This window comes from Erpetoichthys calabaricus, chromosome 4 (assembly GCF_900747795.2).
Source record: "Erpetoichthys calabaricus chromosome 4, fErpCal1.3, whole genome shotgun sequence".
Lineage (NCBI taxonomy): Eukaryota > Metazoa > Chordata > Cladistia > Polypteriformes > Polypteridae > Erpetoichthys > Erpetoichthys calabaricus.
The window spans coordinates 28,197,217-28,218,505 of record NC_041397.2 but is presented as its reverse complement, the minus strand read 5'-3'; the positions used below and the strand labels follow the sequence as shown (position 1 = coordinate 28,218,505).

Genomic DNA, 21,289 nt, shown 5'->3' with positions numbered 1-21,289 from the left:
CGAATGGTGACATAGCTCTGGCTGTAGCGTCATGGGGAATCGCTTCTATATTATTAGATGGAGGCCGTACAGCACATTCGGCATTGCAATTACCATTAAACCTCGCTCGCTACGAAAATCCAATTTGCAACATACGCAAGGGCTCTGGAAAGGCAAATGTCTTGCAACATTCAAAGATAATAGTTTGGGATGAGTGCACCATGGCACATAAAAGAGCATATGAAGCCTTGAACTGAACAATGCAAGATCTCAGAGATCCTACCAAAATAATGGGAGGTACTGTCGTTTTACTCGCAGGAGATTTTCGTCAAACATTACCAGTTATTCCACGAGGGACATCAGTGGATGAACTCAACGCGTGTTTAAAATCAATGCTTCTCCCACGGTCAGTTATGTCGCGTGTTCTCGGGTAGGTACACCAAAAAATGTATACATTTATGCACGTAATGGTCAAACCAAAAATGTAGTTTACCCAAAAGCACTGCAATAGTACTCCATGTATCTTTACTTCTTGAATCGCTTCTACATTATTAGATGGAGGTTGTACAGCACATTCGGCATTGCAATTACCATTAAACCTCGCTCACAACGAAAATCCAATTTGCAACATACGCAAGGGCTCTGGAAAGGCAAATGTCTTGCAACATTCAAAGATAATAGTTTGGGATGAGTGCACCATGGCACATAAAAGAACTTATGAAGCCTTGAACCGAACAATGCAAGATCTCAGAGATCCTACCAAAATAATGGGAGGCACTGTCATTTTACTCGCAGGAGATTTTCATCAAACATTACCAGTTATTCCACGAGGGACACCAGCAGATGAACTCAACACGTGTTTAAAATCCATGCTTCTCCCACGGTCAGTTATATGTCGCGTGTTCTCGGGTAGGTACACCAAAAAATTTATACATTTATGCACGTAATGGGCAAACAAAAAATGTAGTATACCCAAAAGCACTGCAGTAGTATACTCAATGTATCATTATTTCTTAAATGTTCATGTTTTACTGTTTATTAATTTATACGCTTCTTATATGTTGTTCAAATTCTTTTATCAAAATACCAGTAACTTGACTTGAGCATTCATAGTATTCATCCTCTTTCTCTGTACGTTTAGCATTTGTTTGCTCAGAGGTTGATGTGCTTGCTGCTTCCTGAGCAGCTCTTCTTTACTCCACCCTAGCGGCCCGCTGCTTCTCTTTCGTTGGCATCTTTTCGCGTTAAAACTGATTAAGTTAGTTTTTGTGTTGCAATTACTTAGTACGTTTTCTTTAACCTTTCACTTAATCTGGGACTTAAGTCTTCAATCTGCCTCAAGAATGATTAGCGAAAGTGGTAGGGAATGAGAACGGTGCCCATACGCATCCACCGCACAGCCGCCCTGCTGCGCGCTGCAGAGAGTTGATTCTACAATAAAATAAAATAAGGATAAAAAGAGTAATAAAATCATCACCCCGAAAGCGGATAGCAGACATAACATAGTATATGTGTACCAAATTTCAAGTCAATAGGTGAAACGGTTTGCGAGCTACAGGTGATTTAAAATCCTGGACAGACAAACAAACAGACACGGTAGCGTATTATAGAAGATTTTACTGTTTAATAATTTATATTTATATGCAATGTGCTTCTTATATATTACTTCATATTCTCATATGATAATGATGTTAATAATGTTGTTTATATTGATTTCTGTTATTGTAAGTTCCCTTTATTTGTTGAAAAATAAAATTGGCAATTAACAAACTTATTTTATAAATACTACATTTTATTTTTTTCCCTTGCACTCAGTGAGCGAAGCCACTGGGTAATCAGCTAGTTATTAATATAATTATTTATGTAATTAAATTATTAATATTTATACAATAATAACAGCAATAATAATACTTACATTTAAACAGTGCTTTTCTTACTACTCAAAGCACTTGGTAAACTCCACACTGGGAGGACACAGGACATGAACCCATGAGCTCCTTACTGCAAGGCAGCAGCGCTACCACTGCACCATACGGAATTTAATCTCCCTAAGTCGGATGACTTATTTCAGGGTACAACATTTTGCACTAGCCTACTGGAGAATTCCTGTCATGTGTACTATTTTTGTGTACTTTTTGTATTCTCCACTATGTATTCAAGCTATTACTCTCAATAGACAGTGTGAAAAACAGGGCTTCACTCTATATGAACTGAAAGAAAAAAAGAGAAACAGTTCTATACAACAAAAACTTGCACTGTACAGTTGTAAATAGTAGGATTTCAGACCAGCTCCTTTGAGAGAAAGAAAGAAGTACATCACATGACAGGATGGAAGCTATTGACCAGAAGATAACACTGATTGTCTTTTTATAAAAAACTGGAAATTAATGTCTAGTATGCAAATTTAACACCATAAATCACACACTTGCCAAATGTATTAAAGCTTTCCTGTTATGGACCATCAGTTTTGGGACAACCTCGGGGGTATGGGAATGAGCCACTGACTCCATTTGCAACTTGCATGTAGAAGATCAGTGTCTGACAAAATCAACTTGAATTAAAATGATGTTTTATGGCTATGCTTGAATTAAAATGATGTTTTTATGGCTATGAAGTATTTACTTACATTGTACAAAAACAACAATTAAACTACACATTGTCTTGAAGATTGTTATGTCTGCAGCATTAAAATGGTGCAATATAGATGGCAAACTAGTCCTTCTTTTACAATTTGTATTATTTTTCAAAGAATCTTAATACACCGGAGACCTTACGGCCAGGATGAATGTATGAAAGTTGAAGAGATGCATGTCCCCCTCCCTCTAACTCACTTTTAGCAGACGAGTTGAAATTATGAGGTTAGTACAGCAGGTTAATTAATTACAACATTTTAAATCTATGCCTCTTTTCAAAGGGTAGTTGCCATTACTTAGGGCCTTTTGAATTTTGAAACTTGTCTCCTGCATGTTGAGTTCATTAAACATGTGGACGTCTCGATGCATGCTCAATAATCCAGGTAAGGAAATCCTAGAAATTTGATTCTGTTCATCTGGACAAAGTTTTTAAGTGGGAGAAATATTTCAGAGGCCATTTACGTGAAAAAGGAACGACCATCTCTGAACAGAGAAGGGGGCCTAAGGGTACATCTGTCGCCATCTTACAATGCTGTGATTGCAGCCATTCCTCAACCCTCTATGAATGGTTCACACGTCTACTAATCAGTGGACAATTTGCATATCACTGATCAACTGGCCCTTTGTCAATGGTGCTAGTCTCTGTGATTAAGCAAAGGTACTGTTTATAAGGTTGGGGAAACCTGCAGTCAATTGAGACTGAGGAAGAGACTTGGATAAGTCTCGAAATATTTCTCCCACTTAAAAACTTTGTCCAGATGAACAGAATCAAATTTCTAAAACATGTGGACGTACTACTGTATATAATATGTCACGGTAATCTAGAAATTACAAATTACAGTGTTAATTCTAACAGGATAAGCTCTGGCTCCTCCATGATGGTTCAGGAAAAGGTCCACAATCCACATCATCATTAACAGCATTTTGAGTACTGCAAGTTAACTCCAGAGAGACATCAAATTTATTTTAAAAAGAATACAAGACTGTACTCACCTCTGTAGTTTTATCTTTGCTACCATCATCAACCACAATTACTTCATAGGTAAAAGATGGATCTTGTTTCTGAAAAAAAAAAAAATACAATTTTTATAGAGTTTTATTGACTATATTTACTTATCAAAAGGAATAATTAGGTTTGTTGTGCATAAAAATATTATTTTAAATACCCAAAGAGCCTGGTGTTCTTGAAAATGTGAACATTTCTATAGTATTTGTCCAAAACAAATTCCTGTCAAATGTCTTAAGTCACCACCATTCACAATATTAAAGTTATCATTGTTATGTCTTCTGAAGATTAGCAGTAGTAGCAGTATAGTCATATGTACAGAGTAGTAGTGAAATTTCTTACTTGCACGTCTGAGCGCCACTCTCTGGCTCCAAGAGACAGAAAGTGGATTCAGAAAGACTAAAAAGCCTTTCTGTACTCTTTATTGTGCTGTAGCTTTAATTTTAAAGGGAGATTGTTGCCATTTTTGCCCATAAATCTATACTTTATAACAATAATGACAAAGTGAAAACATGTACGAGAAAGGTTTTCAAACATACTTTATTAAAAAATTAAAAAGTGAAATCTACAGTATCACACAAAAGTGTGTACACCCCTCACATTTTTGTAAATATATTATATCTTTTCATGGGACAACACTGAAGATATGACACTTTGATACAATGTAGTCAGTGTACAGCCTTTATAAGAGTGTAAATTTGCTGTCCCCTCAAAATAACTCAACACACAGCCATTAATGTCTAAACCACTGGCAACAAAAGTGAGTACACCCCTAAGTGAAAAATGTCCAAATTGTGCCCAGTTAGCCATTTTCCCTCCCCGCTGTCATGTGACTCATTAGTGTTACAAGGTCTCTGGTGTGAATGGAGAGCAGGTGTGTTAAATTTGGTGTTATCACTCTCACACTGGTCACTGGAAGTTCAACATGGCATCTCATGGCAAAGAACTCTCTGAGGATCTGAAAAAAAGAATCATTGCTCTACATAAAGATGGCCTTGGCTATAAGAAGATTGCCAACACCCTGAAACTGAGCTGCAGCACAGTGGCCAAGACCATGCAGCGGTTTAACAGGACAGGTTCCACTCAGAACAAGCCTCGCCATGGTCGACCAAAGAAGTTGAATGCACGTGCTCAGCATCATATCCAGAGGTTGTCTTTTGAAAATAGACGTATGAGTGCTGCCAGCACTGCTGCAGAGGTTGAAGGGGTGGGGGGTCAGCCTGTCAGTGCTCAGACCATACGCTGCACACTGCATCAAATTGGTCTGCATGGCTGTCGTCCCAGAAGGAAGCCTCTTTTAAAGATGATGCACAAGAAAGCCTGCAAACAGTTTGCTGAAGACAAGCAGACTAAGGACATGGATTACTGGAACCATGTCCTGTTGTCTGATGAGAACAAAATAAACTTATTTGGTTCAGATGGTGTCAAGTGTGTGTGGCGGCAACCAGGTGAGGAGTACAAAGACAAGTGTGTCTTGCCTACAGTCAAGCATGGTGGTGGAAGTGTCATGGTTTGGGGCTGCACGAGTGCTGCAGGCACTGGGAAATGAATGCCAACATGTACTGTTACATACTGAAGCAGAGCATGATCCCCTCCCTTCAGAAACTGGGCCGCAGGGCAGTATTCCAACATGATAACAACCCCAAACACGCCTCCAAGACGACCACTGCCTTGCTAAAGAAACTGAGGGTAAAGGTGCTGGACTGTGACAAGCATGTCTCCAGACCAAAACCCTATTGAGCATCTGTGGGGCATCCTCAAATGGAACGTGGAGGAGCGCAAGGTCTCTAACATCCACCAGTTCCGTGATGTCGTCATGGAGGAGTGGAAGAGGATTCCATTTGCAACCTGTGAAGCTCTAGTGAACTCCATGCCCAAGAGAGTTAAGGCAGTGCTGGAAAATAATGGTGGCCACACAAAATATTGACACTTTGGGCACAATTTGGACATTTTTCACTTAGGGGTGTAATCACTTTTGTTGCCAGCGGTTTAGACATTAATGGCTGTGTGTTGAGTTATTTTGAGGGGACAGCAAATTTACACTGTTATATAAGCTGTACTCGGACTACTTTACATTGTATCAAAGTGTCAAATCTTCAGTGTTGTCCCATGAAAAGTTATAATAAAATATTTACAAATATGTGAGGGGTGTACTCACTTTTGTGTGATACTATATATATTTATATAAGTAATTAGACCCTTTGTTGTGGCACTCCAAAATGTGGTTAGTTGCATCCTGGTTTCTTTAATTATGCTTGTCTGAAACTTGATTAGAGTCTACCGGTGGCAAAATGGACCTGATTGCACATCATTTACAAAGGCATGTGTACCTGTGTTTATAAGGTTCCACAGTGCATGGCAGGGCAAAAAACAAGCGATGATGTCCAAGGAACTTTCTGGAGACCTCCACGATAAAGTTGTGGTGCAGCATAGATTAGGGCAAGGGTATAAAACCATTTCTCAAGTTTTCAGTTTTCCCAGGAGCACAGTGGCCACAATATTTGTGAAAAGGAACAAGTTTGGAACCAGAAGAGTAAATCCTAGCATACCATACAGGCAAGAGAATGCTGAAGTGGCTTAGGAACAAGTCTCTGACTGTCCTTGAGAGGTCCAGCAAAAGCCCAGACTTAAACCTCATGGGATGGTATTTTACAGACACTTCCTATCCAATCTAATGGAGTGTGAAAGGATCTGCCACAAAGAATGGGATGAACTGCCCAAATCCAGGTGTGAAAAGCTTAACTCCAAAAGAGATTTAATTAAGATTCTGTAAATTTTGCGAAATGGGCTTCTACAAAGTACAGTAGTGAATTAACGGCCTGAATTCATATATGAATGTGAGATTTCGGTTTTTGAAATCCTTAGAAATTTGAAAAATCTTCTGAAAACATGTTTTCACATTCTCATTATTGGTTATTTAGTGTAGATGACCAAAATGGGAAATTTATGTGTTTAAAAGTAAATCCACAATACAATAAAATGTGCAGCAAGGGAAGGGGGTCTGAATACTTTCTGAATCCACTCTACATACGTATATTATATAAACAAAAACACATAAGAGAACACTCATTCAATTATGACAGGCATATGAGTAACTATGATACATGGATGAAAACTGTCCTTGAATCCAGTGATGAAAGTAACTACTGCCTTATATCATTTGCCTTTATCGCCCTTTCCATTGAATAACACTGGCCCTGTTACACTGTTATTTTCATTAAATAGTAAGTTTTACAAACCTGTCTTTTTTCTAGAAAATCCAGAGCTTCATCCATCATTACAGGTACTATAATAATAGAAACAATGCAAATAATTATCCAGGTTATCATGAAATCATGGCACAAATTTATATAGAAAATGATTAACAATTAAGCAATATGCATTACTAGTTTATTTCAAATCAAATCAATCAAATCCAAATCTTTATTTTCATTGTAGCAATGAGACATTGTACAACAAAATTTTAGGTGCAATTTTCCAGTGCAAAAAAAGTTATGCCTCGATAGAAAAAAGTATGGAAAGCCATAAAAGCAGCCCAAAATACTTCTCTATCAATTGTTGAATGTAAAAATATATAATTACAGGAGTAAAATATAAGAAATCCTTTTCAAGGGGTGTAAATGAATGAGGTGGAGAATGAAAAAAGTAAATAATACACAGCTTAAAAAAAAAGCAATATATGAATTTGTTATAGGTTTAAAAACTAAATAAATAATTTATTACTAAAGAAGGTATTAAAATTAACAACTATAGACACTGCATAAGGAGTGAGCATTTTCATGAGCTTAGTACTTAGTTAACCTAACACGCTATCTAAATAGCCACTCAAGTGCTGGGGCTGGAAGTTCTTTAGGGTTCAGTTACTTGAGTGTCCTTTTTAAGGGGGAAAACAAAAGTGGCAGTTAGAGAAAGAAAATGTTTTCTGCTGCTATGAAAATTACAATACTGTATGTAAAGAATGAACGCCTATAGTTTAAACTACAGATGCAATTAATTTCCAATAAGGACAGAGTAATATTTTAGAACAATTAGAAAAAAAAAACAGTGTAAAATAAGTATATAGTGCAAACAAATTATTGTGTGAAAAAATGTAGTTACTATATTAAAAGAGACAATAATCAAAAACACCTTACTTCTATTTTTAAATATTTTTTTTAATGTCTGTATCAGACGTCATTTACTTATTTGGGAATTTGAGAAGCAACTGGTGTTCTCTCAAACTTGACTCCACTTGACATGGCTGGCTATACAGGAATATAGCACCAGGCACCAGGACACTAAAAACTTGGACCTTTGTCCTTTTGTCTAGATATCAGGAGCGCCACACACCCCTTTCCAGCGACCTCATGACCCCCCATGCTCTCCTAATCTGTCTACCTACTTCATAGGAAGAATCACCAGAGACATGAATGTCACTGCCAAGGTCGACACTCTCTTCACAAACAGACAACCTGCTGATGGCTGTGCCCAAGAGGTCATTAAAGGCCTGGATCCTGATTTTTATCCAGGACACTCGCAAGCCCAGACACTCACGAGTCCTCACTCAGTGTCTCGAGAGCCCCGATCAGAGCCTCCATTGACTCTGCGAAGATCACAGCATCGTCAACAAAATCAAGTTCCATGAATCTTTCTTTACCAACAGATGCCCCACAGCTGCTGGACCCCACAACCCTGCCCAAGGTTGGCCAAGTTTGGGCAATTCCCAATCACATTAAAAATATTCTAATGTAGTAGAAAAAGTATCTTTTTACACAATACTTTATAAACTCACAACTTGTTTGACCCATTACAATTTATAATGTCTAATGAATGGATTTGCAGCTCACAGTGATATAAACTACTGTTCAGAATTGGCAAAATGTTTTGTATTTCGAAAACCCTTGCTGTAATTCTCTGTCCCATTTGCTTAAATTTATTTTCAACACTGCTTTGAATTTTAAAATAAAATGTAATTTCAGTTTGAATATTTTTCATTGCCAGGGGCATTGAGGAACCTGAAATTACAAGCAGCAATTAGCCCCTGACAGCATGCCAATTCACGGAAATTATGTTTTTTTTTTTTTTTAAACAAAGGAAGTCCCTTAAATTATAAGAGGGTCAAGTTCATGAACAACTACTCTTTTGATATCAGTTAATAAATTGTTGTTGAATAAATTAAAGTAAAAAATATATTTACAAAAACTGAACAGTGTATAGACAATGAATCTTGTGCTGTAAAGGGGGTATAATATTTTCCCATAGAAGCCTTGGGGGAAAGGAGCCCTTTTTAGTGTCATTTTGTGTGTGAAAATACCAAAATGTACATATTACAGACCTGATGATTCTATGAGCAGTGTGCGTATGCATCAGCACATTTCAAATTCCAGGATTTTTTATGACTTTCCTAGTACCAACCACCGCAAGAATCCAGGACAACTTTAAACTTTAGTGATTAACATCCACAGCAAAAAATAACATGAACCTAATATTTACACATTTGATCTTAAATTGCTGACCACTTGCCAAAATTGACATTAAAGCTCACACTGTTTACGCAGAGTGAGAGAGCTGCACCCACCACATGACAAACCAACTCAGGATCCAGATTAGGACCTGAGTGCAGCCATGCAACAGGTGACATCTCAGCACCACACTAGTTCAGGTAGAATGGAACCAGTGTGAGGATTTTTATGGTGGTCGGAGTGCCAATTCTGCCACCAACCCCCAAGTTTTTCCCTGCAAGTAATAGCATAAATGGTGCATAACTGTCCAATTCTAGGCAGGGCTGCTACATTTTTAAACAGATAAACCATTTTATGGACAATAAATGCCCCATTGTACATGTGGTGTGCACAATCTTTAATTTCAATGGTGGTAGCTTAAAGTATGACTAGCCCAACTAGAGCTCTCACTAGTGCTACAGCCACCTAATCCACTGCCACTCGAACAGCTCACTGGTATGACAGTCAAGTATGAAAATAACCCAACAAAGGGTCCAAAAAAATTCTCAGCAGAATTACTAGCTTCCTTGCTCCTCTTCAGTTCATAATGTTTATTTCTTTTCATTTTGCTTTTCAAAGCAGACTCACCCATATTCCCAATGTCAAACTTCTTCATAAGAGTAATGGCACCCAGCCACGTGCTTATATGATTTGTCTTGCTGAAGCCAATCCTTGTAGTCAGCATTTCCCAAGTTAAACATGCACTTTCCTGGCATACTGACTGCTCAATAAGTCATAGGGACACATCTAATATACAGTCTAATTACCCTGCAAACTATTTACCACTTAACGCTAACTCAACATGGAGACTCTGAGCAGTAAACGCACAATGATTTTAATCTTTAAGATCTTTAAACATGAAATTAATGCCAAATGTGGTCATTTTTGGGGTTTTACCTCTTGATATGTGATTACTGTAATTCACTGTAATATTTTCCGTGACTTTATGTACTATTTACATTTTGTGTTTAGAATTTCAAGGCCTTTTCAGTACTGGATTTGGTCTTGTTCATTTTTCATGACTTTCCAGGAGCCTTACAAACCCTGTAATAAGGCATCTGCCTAAATTTATAACTGTGTAGGTAAAAAGCTGGTTATGGTGACTTTACAGTTTTTCTAGGAAAATAATCTGCATAATCAAGGTGAGCAGGTGAAGGGGGTTAAGTGAAATGGCTGGGTTGCCGTTCTCCTGCCTTAAAATGGCTCTGCTCTTTGAATTGGTCACCCTATTTCATTTCAGCATTACAAATAAAAGCATAGTAACCATTTGTATGTATGTTTTTTCTTTTAACTTTTACGTTGTTACACTTTCTGTTCTAATTCTTAAACTTACTGTCAGTAAGATATACATAAAGTAAGGTACCTAAAGTAAAGTTTTTGAAATGTTTTCTAAAGTGACATAAAAAAAAACTTAACACGATACAAATTTATGGGCCTACTTATTTATTTTGTTTTTGCAGGCCTTGTTTTCAGTTAGGCACATTAAAATATAATTTGGCAGCATATGGGGCATACACTTGACTATCTGAAAGTCAGTTTTGATGCCCAACAAGAGCCTTCACTCATAAATTATAAGATTGTATGTTACTCAAGGCAACATCTGGTATCATTTCGGTAGTGTGCCATTCATTGTTACTTATCTGACACCAGCCCAATCTATGACCCCAAAAACCAAGAAGCAAACTATGACATATGCTTATCTATGACATTTGTAAATCATTTTCAAACATACAGTACTTACGTTAGGTAAACTTATAGAGTATATATTAAGAAACATACAACATTAACTGATAGTAGCATCCTGTTATAATGAAAGACCATAACAAGATAATTTACAATTAAAGAGATATGGTAAAACAGTTTACACACAATGTTTACAACTGGATCACAGAAAGGTTAAGTGACTTGATGTGAGTCACACAGTAAATTGGAAAAAGGGAATGAACTGGCAGACATGGTGTTTAAGGTCCAGTGCTTGAGGTACTAGGCCATATTTCAGCCCTTGATGCTGGAAACCAACTATCAACTAGTTGGCTGAAAATCTATAAGACTTGGACATTAACCACCATCCAATGGGAAAAAGCTAAGTAAGACATTTGTTTAAAACTTGTCACACTAACTTGTGTCATTCTTCAAAATATGACAATGACAACAAAATATATTGTACAGGAATATTCCACCCAAAAATGAAATGCCTTTTTGCTAAAATATTGTTAAAATAGTTACTTCCAGAATTATCAGCGCACACATAAATAGGAAAGCTGAAGCCTCATGGGAAGGGCTTTTTAAATTGAAGACAGGACTCTTGACCAATGAGGGGGACAGACAGGTCTTCAACAAAAGAAAAAAAAAAAAAAAAAAAGAGTGTTTTGAACATACAACTGGTTAAATGACATATGAATTATACAACATAAGTATCCCAAGATTTTTTTCTTTTTTCCATGCAGTTTTTCACATCATTTGCTGCTGTACAGCATTGGTGACTACTGCCTTCTATGATGTCATACACGTCTTTCTCTCCATTCTGCATGAAAGCACGAGATTAAAAATTTTTCACAGCCTCCACTACACAGTAGTTAAGAGTAAGTAACATATTAAAAATATAATTTATGGGTGGAGTATTAATTTAAATGTGACTTACTCTGATTAATAATTAGATTTCTAGATTTAAGAGAAGAATACAGCTTATAAGAGAGCTGCGAAAGCAGGTCTGGCTTTACTTAACAGAAATTAGGCAGTGCAACATCTTAAACGCAAAGCTGAAGACAGAATTATCTTAACCACAGTGCATGCCATGAAAATTTAATGCATGAATCAAATTAATCTAAACTGTTTGCATCCATATTATTGAAATGCTTGGGCAGGACTGTGGATTGTAGGTATTTAAATTTGGCAGCAAAAATCTGATAATACATAGAGGTAACTCATCTTGAACAAGAATATTAAGGAATAAATGGGTCAACAGAAAAATGTGCAGTTACGGAAAGAATTTTGTACTGTGCGGTCAAGCAAAAATGAAGAAAAAAGCACAATGTTCTCAGAAGTAATTTAGAATGAATTTTTCAGAAATTCTCCAGAACTTTCTTATAAATATTCAAAAACTAAACTCACATCGGAGTTCCTCATTGTATGAAGGCACGATTACAGAAAGGTCCCTGGACGGCTGGTCTTGAATGCTGGGAAAAGGCTCCTTTTTGCCCTTTTTACTAAGAAACGTTTTCTCCGACTCCTGACGTGGAATACTTGCCATTGTATATGCACTAACATGAGCAATCAGGGCAACCTTGAACAAAAAAAAAGTAAACAAATTAAAATGATTATATTTTAACAATAGCTATTCTTAATTAGCACATAGTGTGAAAACAAGTGATTTCTTATTTCTTTATAAAAAGTCACTACAACTGTGGTGAGGTGGTTAAGGTACTGATCTCTAAAGAATAAGTTTAACAGTTTAGTATCCTCTTCTGACCTATTGTGAAAGTCACTTAACCCACTATTGCTCATGCTAAACATTTTACATAAAAAAATTGTAATTTCTTCATATTATGATTGCAATATACTTACAAGTTAGTTCAGATAAAGGCACACGTTAAATAAATACTACTACTAAATGCATTTTGAATTCTTACATTTCGTTTTACTGTTAAGTTCAGAAAGTCTGAATAGTAAATAATCTTCGCGTACTCCTAATTAAGTAATAATAAAAAAAAAATCATGGTTGAAAATTTTTCATTTTTAGTAAACTAAAACAGTTTTGACAAGAACTGCCCATACAGGCCAACAAAACTCACCAATTCATTTAATCTAATTTCTGCAAGTTTTCAAAGCATCTTTGAAATTTGTCAGGAAGGAGATAGTAAATAACAAAATAAGTGAAGGGAAATGAAATATAGTTATTTTTAAAATGAAATAAATTGGCGTTTAAAAACTGTGTTAGCACAGCTGTGTAACTGTTTCATTTATTAATACTTTGCATTTACTGTATATAGTTTATCAAAGTGAAACTGAAATTTCAGTGTGTAAAGGATAGGCGAGATTTAAAAGCCACCAAGTCTCATTTGTTTGCACAGTTTCAATAACTGTCATAAAAAAGAAACTGAGCCACGTCAAAAGAACTCTTGAAATTTGGTTACTAACATTTTGTTGATTTTTTATTTTACCTTTATATAAACAGTGCAAAACTTAACAAGCTGTTAAAATAAACTACCCTAAAAAGATTTTTAGTTGCCTACAAAAAAATGCATAAAACAAACAAAATAAAGTTTGATCAAAGGTAATTTTTAGATTTTGAAAAATACCAGGAGATTATTACAATAATAAATGTAATTTAGCTCAGCTTTCCTCTTAATACAAAGAAAAGCCAAGCAAAATGACACCTTTTATTGGCTAACTAGAAAGATTACAATAAAAGGTGTCATTTTGCTTGGCTTTTCTCTACATTCATAATGGCTAACACGGTACAACACCCTAGTACTCTTAATACAAACAAAAACATTCAGGAGAAAAAAAAAATCTTTTACTGTTCTGGAATGGGCCAGATCACACTGTAAACAACATTCACAATAAGTAATTAGTGATTCAAAACTGGATCAATGTGAACACAAGTGTGAACGCAAGGCGCATGAATAGGCCCTGAAGTGACTTGTTAGCAACAGGATTTGGAAGAACAAATCGCGTGTGAAAATGTTAAGGGATTGCCACTTTTACAAGCCATCACAACCTCCACTACAGTACTCCAGTGATAGATAGTTTCATATTGTATTTAATACAATGGTATTAAAAAGGCAAAATTATTAGTTTTGTAGAACACACATTAATTTTGTGAATTCTATTTTCTTGTACTAACAAATCAAACAAGCAAAATAGTCTTCACAAGTAAAATGGTCTTCAAAGACTTTCTGATTACTACAGGTCTTTGCCATTGGAATTCTCTAGGCTGTATTTTTAAATATCTGTTGAAGATTGACCATCATATACATTTGTGTTTGTTTGTATATATATATATATATATATATATATATATATATATATATATATATATACATATATACATACACACACACACAGTACTATGCAAAAGTTTTAGGCAGGTGTGAAAAAATGCTGTAAACAAAGAATGCTTTCAAAAATGGAAGTGTTAATCATTTATTTTCATCAATCAACAAAATGCAGTGAATGAACAAAAGAGAAATCTAAATCAAATCAATATTTGGTGTGACCACCCTTTGCCTTCAAAACAGCATCAATTCTTCTAGGTACACTTGCACACAGTTTTTGAAGGAACTCGGCTGGTAGGAAAATCCAAACATCATGGAGAACCTTCTGTGGATGTCGGCTTCCTCACATCCTTCTGTCTCTTCATGTAATCCCAGACACACTCGATGATGTTGAGATCAGGGCTCTGTGGGGGCCATACCATCACTTCCAGGACTTCTTGTTCTTCTTTATGCTGAAGATAGTTCTTAATGACTTTGGCTGTATGTTTGGGGTCGTTGTCCTGCTGCAGAATAAATTTGGTGCCAATCATATGCCTCCCTGATGGTATTGCATGATGGATAAGTATCTGCCTGTATTTCTCAACATTGAGAACACTATTAATCCTGACCAAATCTCCAACTCCATTTGCAGAAATGCAGCCCCAAATGTTCAAGGAACCTCCACCATGCTTCACTGTTGCCTGCAGACACTCATTATTGTACCGCTCTCCAGCCCTTCGACGAACAAACTGCCTTCTGCTACAGCCAAATATTTCAAATTTTGACTCAAAGCACCTGCTGCCATTTTTCTGCACCCCAGTTCCTATGTTTTCGTGCATAGTCGCTTGGCCTTGTTTCCACGTCGGAGGTATGGCTTTTTGGCTGCCACTTCTGGCCAGACTTCTCCGGACAGTAGAGGGGTGTACCTGGGTCCCACTGGTTTCTGCCAGTTCTGAGCTGATGGCACTACTGGACATCTTCCGATTTCTAAGGGTAGTAAGCTTGATGTGTCTTTCATCTGCTGCATTAAGTTTCCTTGGCCGACCACTGCGTCTACGATTCTCAACGTTGCCCATTTCTTTGTGCTTCTTCAAAAGAGCTTGAACTAAACATCTTGAAACCCCAGTCTGCTTTGAAATCTTTGTCTGGGAGAGACCTTGCTGATGCAGTAGAACTACCTTGTGTCTTGTTGCTGTGCTCAATCTTGCCATGACATGAAACTGTCTTCCACAACCTCACCTTGGTAGCAGAGTCTGGCTGTTCCTCACCCAGTTTTAAGCCTCCTACACTGCTGTTTCTGTTTCAGTTAATGACTGTGTTTCAAGCTACGTGTGACATTGATGATCATTAGCACCTGTTTGGTATAATTGGTTGATCAGACACCTGACTAGAATCCTACAAAATCCCTGACTTTGTGCAAGTGTACCTATAAGAATTGATGCTGGTTTGAAGGCAAAAGGTAGGAATACCAAATATTGATTTGATTTAGATTTTTTTTTTGTTCGCTCACTTTGCATTTTGTAAATTGATAACAATAAACAATCATTATTTCTATATATATATATATATATATATATATATATATATATATATAGTAAATATTTATATATCTACTCTATATTTATATAAAATCCTAAGCCTAAAAGTGCAACGATTTTATGTGACGTATTTTGTCACGCTTTAAATTGGGCTTATTTTAAAACCTACGTACAGTAATCCCTCCTCCATCGCGGGGGTTGCGTTCCAGAGCCACCCGCGAAATAAGAAAATCCGCGAAGTAGAAACCATATGTTTATATGGTTATTTTTATATTGTCATGCTTGGGTCACAGATTTGAGCAGAAACACAGGAGGTTGTAGAGAGACAGGAACGTTATTCAAACACTGCAAACAAACATTTGTCTCTTTTTCAAAAGTTTAAACTGTGCTCCATGACAAGACAGAGATGACAGTTCAGTCTCACAATTAAAAGAATGCAAACATATCTCCCTCTTCAAAGGAAACAGAGAGGAAAGCAAAAGCTGTTTCGCTTTTAAGTATGCGAAGCACCGCCGGTACAAAGCTGTTGAAGGCGGCAGCTCACACCCCCTCCGTCAGGAGCAGGGGGAGAGAGAGAGAAAAACAAAGTCAAAAATCAATACGTGCCCTTTGAGCTTTTAAGTATACAGAAGGTTGCAACGTGAAGATAATATTTCAGCATTTTTAGACGAGCGTCCGTATCGTCTAGGTGTGCGAACAGCCCCCCTGCTCAATCCCCCTACGTCAGGATCAGAGAAAGCGCAAGAGAGAGAAAGAGAAAAGTAAGTTGGGTAGCTTCTCAGCCATCTGCCAATAGCGTCCCTTGTATGAAATCAACTGGGCAAACCAACTGAGGAAGCGTGTACCAGAAATTAAAAGACCCATTGTCCTCAGAAATCCGCGAATCAGCAAAAAATCCGCGATATATATTTAAATATGCTTACATATAAAATCCGTGATAGAGTGAAGCCGCGAAAGGCGAAGCGCGATACAGCGAGGGATCACTGTATATATGTTTGGTATCATTCTTTTCAGAATTTATGGAACTTTAATGTGATGTTGTTAGATTTTCAGATTCTTATTCTGTTTTTAAATTGTAAACTACTGAAGAACTCACGTCCAGCGAGACGAGACTTAACGAAGAGTGCCAAGAGATTTAACCACACCCGGGGCTGGAAATAAAAGACAAAGAGTAGAACAGCTGCTGTACAGGCTTTTAAATGTTCGGAGTGCTGCGCAAGATGCAGATCACGCGGCACTGCAAGCCAGCAGCTGATCAAGCAAAGAGGAGGTAAAAGAAAAAAAACAAACTATATTTGTTTCCCATTGTATCACCGTTTAAGAGGGGATTTCAGAGGAGCGACCGCATCTCCTTGGGGTGCATTCAGCCCCCCTCTTCACAACGCAAGTGGCAGATATACATGGTGAGTCAAAATTATGTTAACACTAATGGTACTGCTATGTATATACTTATATACAATTTTTGTGGACAAATTATGTACCACAAATGGTACATGTTTTGAACATGATGGCAAACAGGTTGAGACATTCCTGTATATCATATTACACATATGAAGTACGTTTTGTGAATAAATTGTTTCCGCCATTCAAATCTTCCTATATAATACGCTACTGTGGCTGTCCTTTTGTCTGTCCAGGATTTTAAATCACCTGTAGATCGCAAACTGTTTGACCTACTGACCTGAAATTTCATACACATATGCTACAACCTCTACTGTTTGCTTCCGGGGTGGTGATTGACCTCCAAGGTTATTCCTCTTTTTATTTTTATTTTATTTTATTGTAGAATCAACTCTCAGCAGCTGCCAGCAGGGCAGCCATGTGGCGCATGCTCATCCCTACCACCTTCATCGTCACTTCCCCTATCTCTTCATATCTTAAATCATTCTTGACGCAGATTGAAGACTTAAGTGCCAGCTTAAATGAAAAATTAAAGAAAACGTACTAAGTAATTGCAACACAAACATGGATTTAATCAGTTTTAACGCGAAAAGATGGAGAAGAAAGAAGTAGCGGGCCACTAGGGTAGAGAAAGGAAGAGCTGCTCAGGATGCAGCAAGTGCATCAACCTCTGAGCAAATGAATGCTAAATGTACAGAGAAAGAAAGAGTATGAAAACTAGGAATGCTCAAGTCAAGTGTATTCACTGCATGTTATCGTGCAGTCCGCCGTTACAGAAAACCCTCAAGCATACTTAAGAACCTCAGACTTGGATACTGGACAGCTGCTGCTGTCAATAACAGGCTTTTAGGTGGCAGTAAGATGGACAGTCAAACCTGTTCAGATGTACATTTGAAGGCATAACATTTAAATACAGTAATAACATAGTAATAATAACATAACCAGCTAACACTCTGAATGTAAGTTGGAACATTTTTAGATTAATGTAAACATTAGCGAAATTTAATTCAGAATTTTCTGAAACCCGGCTTTAAAGCTAACAATACTCTTATAACAGGCAGAAAAAGTCCAGAGAAGTGTGACTAAGAGGATAAATTAGAAGGAAATTATGAGGAAGAGCTGAGCCTCTTCAGTTTAAGCAAAAGAAGATTCAGAGGAGACAAGTGTTTCAAATTAAAAAGGGAATTAGTCCAGTGGGTCTAGACTGTTATTTTAGAATGAGCTCATCAAGAACACGGGGACACAGTTGGAAACTTGTTAAGGGTAAATTTCGCACAAACATTTGGATGTTTTTCTTTATATAAAAAATGATTGACACTTGGAATAAGCTACCAAGTAGTGTGGTAGACAGTAAGACTTTAAGGACTTTCAAAACTCGAGTTAATTTTTTTGGAAGAATCAGAGTTAGGTCCATAAATATTTGGACAGAGACAACTTTTTTCTAATTTTGGTTCTGTACATTACCACAATAAATTTTAAATGAAACAACTCAGATGCAGTTGAAGTGCAGACTTTTAGTTTTAATTCAGTAGGGTAAACAAAACAATTGCATAAAAACGTGAGGCAACTAAAGCATTATTTTTAACACAATCCCTTCATTTCAGGGGCTCAAAAGTAATTGGACAATTGACTCAAAGGCTATTTCATGGGCAGGTGTGGGCAAGTCCGTCGTTATGTCATTATCAATTAAGCAGATAAAAGGCCTGGAGTTGATTTGAGGTGTGGTGCTTGCATGTGGAAGATTTTGCTGTGAACAGACAACATGCGGTCAAAGGAGCTCTCCATGCAGGTGAAAGAAGCCATCCTTAAGCTGCGAAAACAGAAAAAACCCATCAAAGAAATTACTACAATATTACGAGTGGCAAAATCTACAGTTTGGTACATCCTGAGAAAGAAAGCAAGCACTGGTGAACTCAGCAATGCAAAAAGACCTTGACGTCCACGGAAGACAATAATGGTGGATGATCACAGAATCATTTCCATGGTGAAGAGAAACCCCTTCACAACAGCCAACAAAGTGAACAACACTCTCCAGGGGGTAGGCGTATCGATATCCAAGTCTACCATAAAGAGAAGACTGCATGAAAGTAAATACAGAGGGTGCACTGCAAGGTGCAAGCCACTCATAAGCCTCAAGAATAGAAAGGCTAGATTGGACTTTGCTAAAGAACATCTAAAAAAGCCAGCACAGTTCTGGAAAAACATTCTTTGGACAGATGAAACCAAGATCAACCTCTAGCAGAATGATGGCAAGAAAAAAATATGTAGAAGACGTGTAACAGCTCATTATCCAAAGCATACCACATCATCTGTAAAACACGGTGGAGGCAGTGTGATGGCTTGGGCGTGCATGGCTGCCAGTGGCACTGGGACACTAGTGTTTATTGATGATGTGACATAGGACAGAAACAGCCGAATGACTTCTGAGGTGTTCAGAGACATACTGTCTGCTCAAATCCAGCTAAATGCAGTCAAATTGATTGGGCGGTGTTTCATGATACAGATGGACAATGACCCAAAACATACAGCCAAAGCAACCCAGGAGTTTATTAAAGTAAAGAAGTGGAAAATTCTTGAATGGCCAAGTCAGTCACCTGATCTTAACCCAATTGAGCATGCATTTCACTTGTTGAAGACTAAACTTCAGACAGAAAGGCCCACAAACAAACAGCAACTGAAAGCCGCTGCAGTAAAGGCCTGGCAGAGCATTAAAAATGAGGAAACCCAGCATCTGGTGATGTCTATGAGTTCAAGACTTCAGGCTGTCATTGCCAGCAAAGGGTTTTCAACCAAGTATTAGAAATGAACATTTTATTTCCAGTTATTTAATTTGTCCAATTATGTTTGAGCCCCTGAAATGAAGGGATTGTGTTAAAAAAATGCTTTAGTTGCCTCACATTTTTATGCAATCGTTTTGTTCACCCCACTGAATTAAAGCTGAAAGTCTGCACTTCAACTGCATCTGAGTTGTTTCATTTAAAATTCATTGTGGTAATGTACAGAACAAAATTAGAAAAAAGTTGTCTCTCTCCAAATATTTATGGACCTAACTGTAAGTGGATTGGACTGGCGAGTTTTGTTGGGCTGAATGGCCGGTTCTTGTCCAGATTGTTCTAATGTAATTTAGAAAGTTTTTCTTCACAAAGAGAACCAATGACACATGGAATATGCTACCAAGTAGTGTGGTTGACGGTAAACCTTTGAAACTAGACATATTATTTTGGAAGGCATGTTCAGGAGTACTGAGAAAAGCGCTATATAAATGTAATGAATTATTATTATTAATGAACACTGTCTGATGTCCCAAACCTCCACTCATCTAACAGACACGTTTCTTCTAAACCGCAGCCTATTATGGCAACATTTGGTAAAAGGCAGAAACCAACGATGGACGGATTTCCTTTCCACTCGAGGGTAAACGTTAAAAGGCTGCTTATTTTCTTCATGTATTATTAAATATTTACTTTGCTTGGCCCACGACCCTGAACGAAAGTTATCAATACCGAAGCATCGGACTCAAGGCAGGAACCAACCCTGGACGGCACGCCTGTCTTGAAATGAGGATACCATTTGATGTAAATAACTTTTTTTGTTAATATTCATATTCTATGCTCTGTGCATACGACACACGTATCTACTAAGGTTGTCTGGTAATATCATCATACTAGTAACAATGGCTATAAATATTTTTTTTAAAATCTACTGTTGCCATTTTGAGAGAAAAAAAATACTCACTACAAGTAAAACAACGGCAGCGAAGATCGCCAAAGCCTGAATAATTTCACAAATGGTGCAATCCATTCTCCATCACGGGCGCCGCTTTTACGGTAGTAAGCCTTCTAAATCAAAGAGTGTTTTCGACTCCCTATCGTACAAACACTGTCATTAACCACACGATACCCAAGCAACCAGTCTCGGTTGTACACGCCGCAAGTGCAACAGTCAATTCGCTACACCTATGCGGAACTGTTTACCAACCGACTAAACGAATTGCAAGAGCGGCGTTCAGAATCTGTGACGGTAAGAAGTTGTACGTGAGCGGCCGCTACTGGACAGGAAGATTAACGAGATGATTTTTTTTTTTTTGAAATGTTACAGAAAAAGACAAGAAAAGGGCATCTGAATAAACACTCACATGGCAAATTATAACAGTTCTCCTGTTTGAATATTGAGCAAACGGGTCAGTGGATGATGCAGTCAATATGGGTCTGCATTATATCCTGCAACATCTTGACAGCCCAGGGACCTATGCAAGGATTTTCTTTGTGGACTTCAT

General features: G+C 37.4%; 1 protein-coding gene across 1 annotated transcript in view; it reads right to left on the bottom strand.

Moving 5' to 3' along the window:
* Nucleotides 1-20,987, bottom strand: part of alg5 (ALG5 dolichyl-phosphate beta-glucosyltransferase) — an 87,675-nt gene extending 66,688 nt beyond the window's left edge. The window contains exons 1-4 of the mRNA XM_028799281.2: nt 20,749-20,987; nt 12,210-12,381; nt 6,858-6,904; nt 3,606-3,674 (exon numbers count right to left, since the gene is read on the bottom strand). Of these exons, the coding sequence (XP_028655114.1) occupies nt 3,606-3,674; nt 6,858-6,904; nt 12,210-12,381; nt 20,749-20,814 (354 nt within the window). The 5' untranslated portion in view covers nt 20,815-20,987. The remainder of the gene's footprint in view (nt 1-3,605; nt 3,675-6,857; nt 6,905-12,209; nt 12,382-20,748) is intronic.
* Between the last annotated feature and the right edge of the window lie 302 nt (nt 20,988-21,289).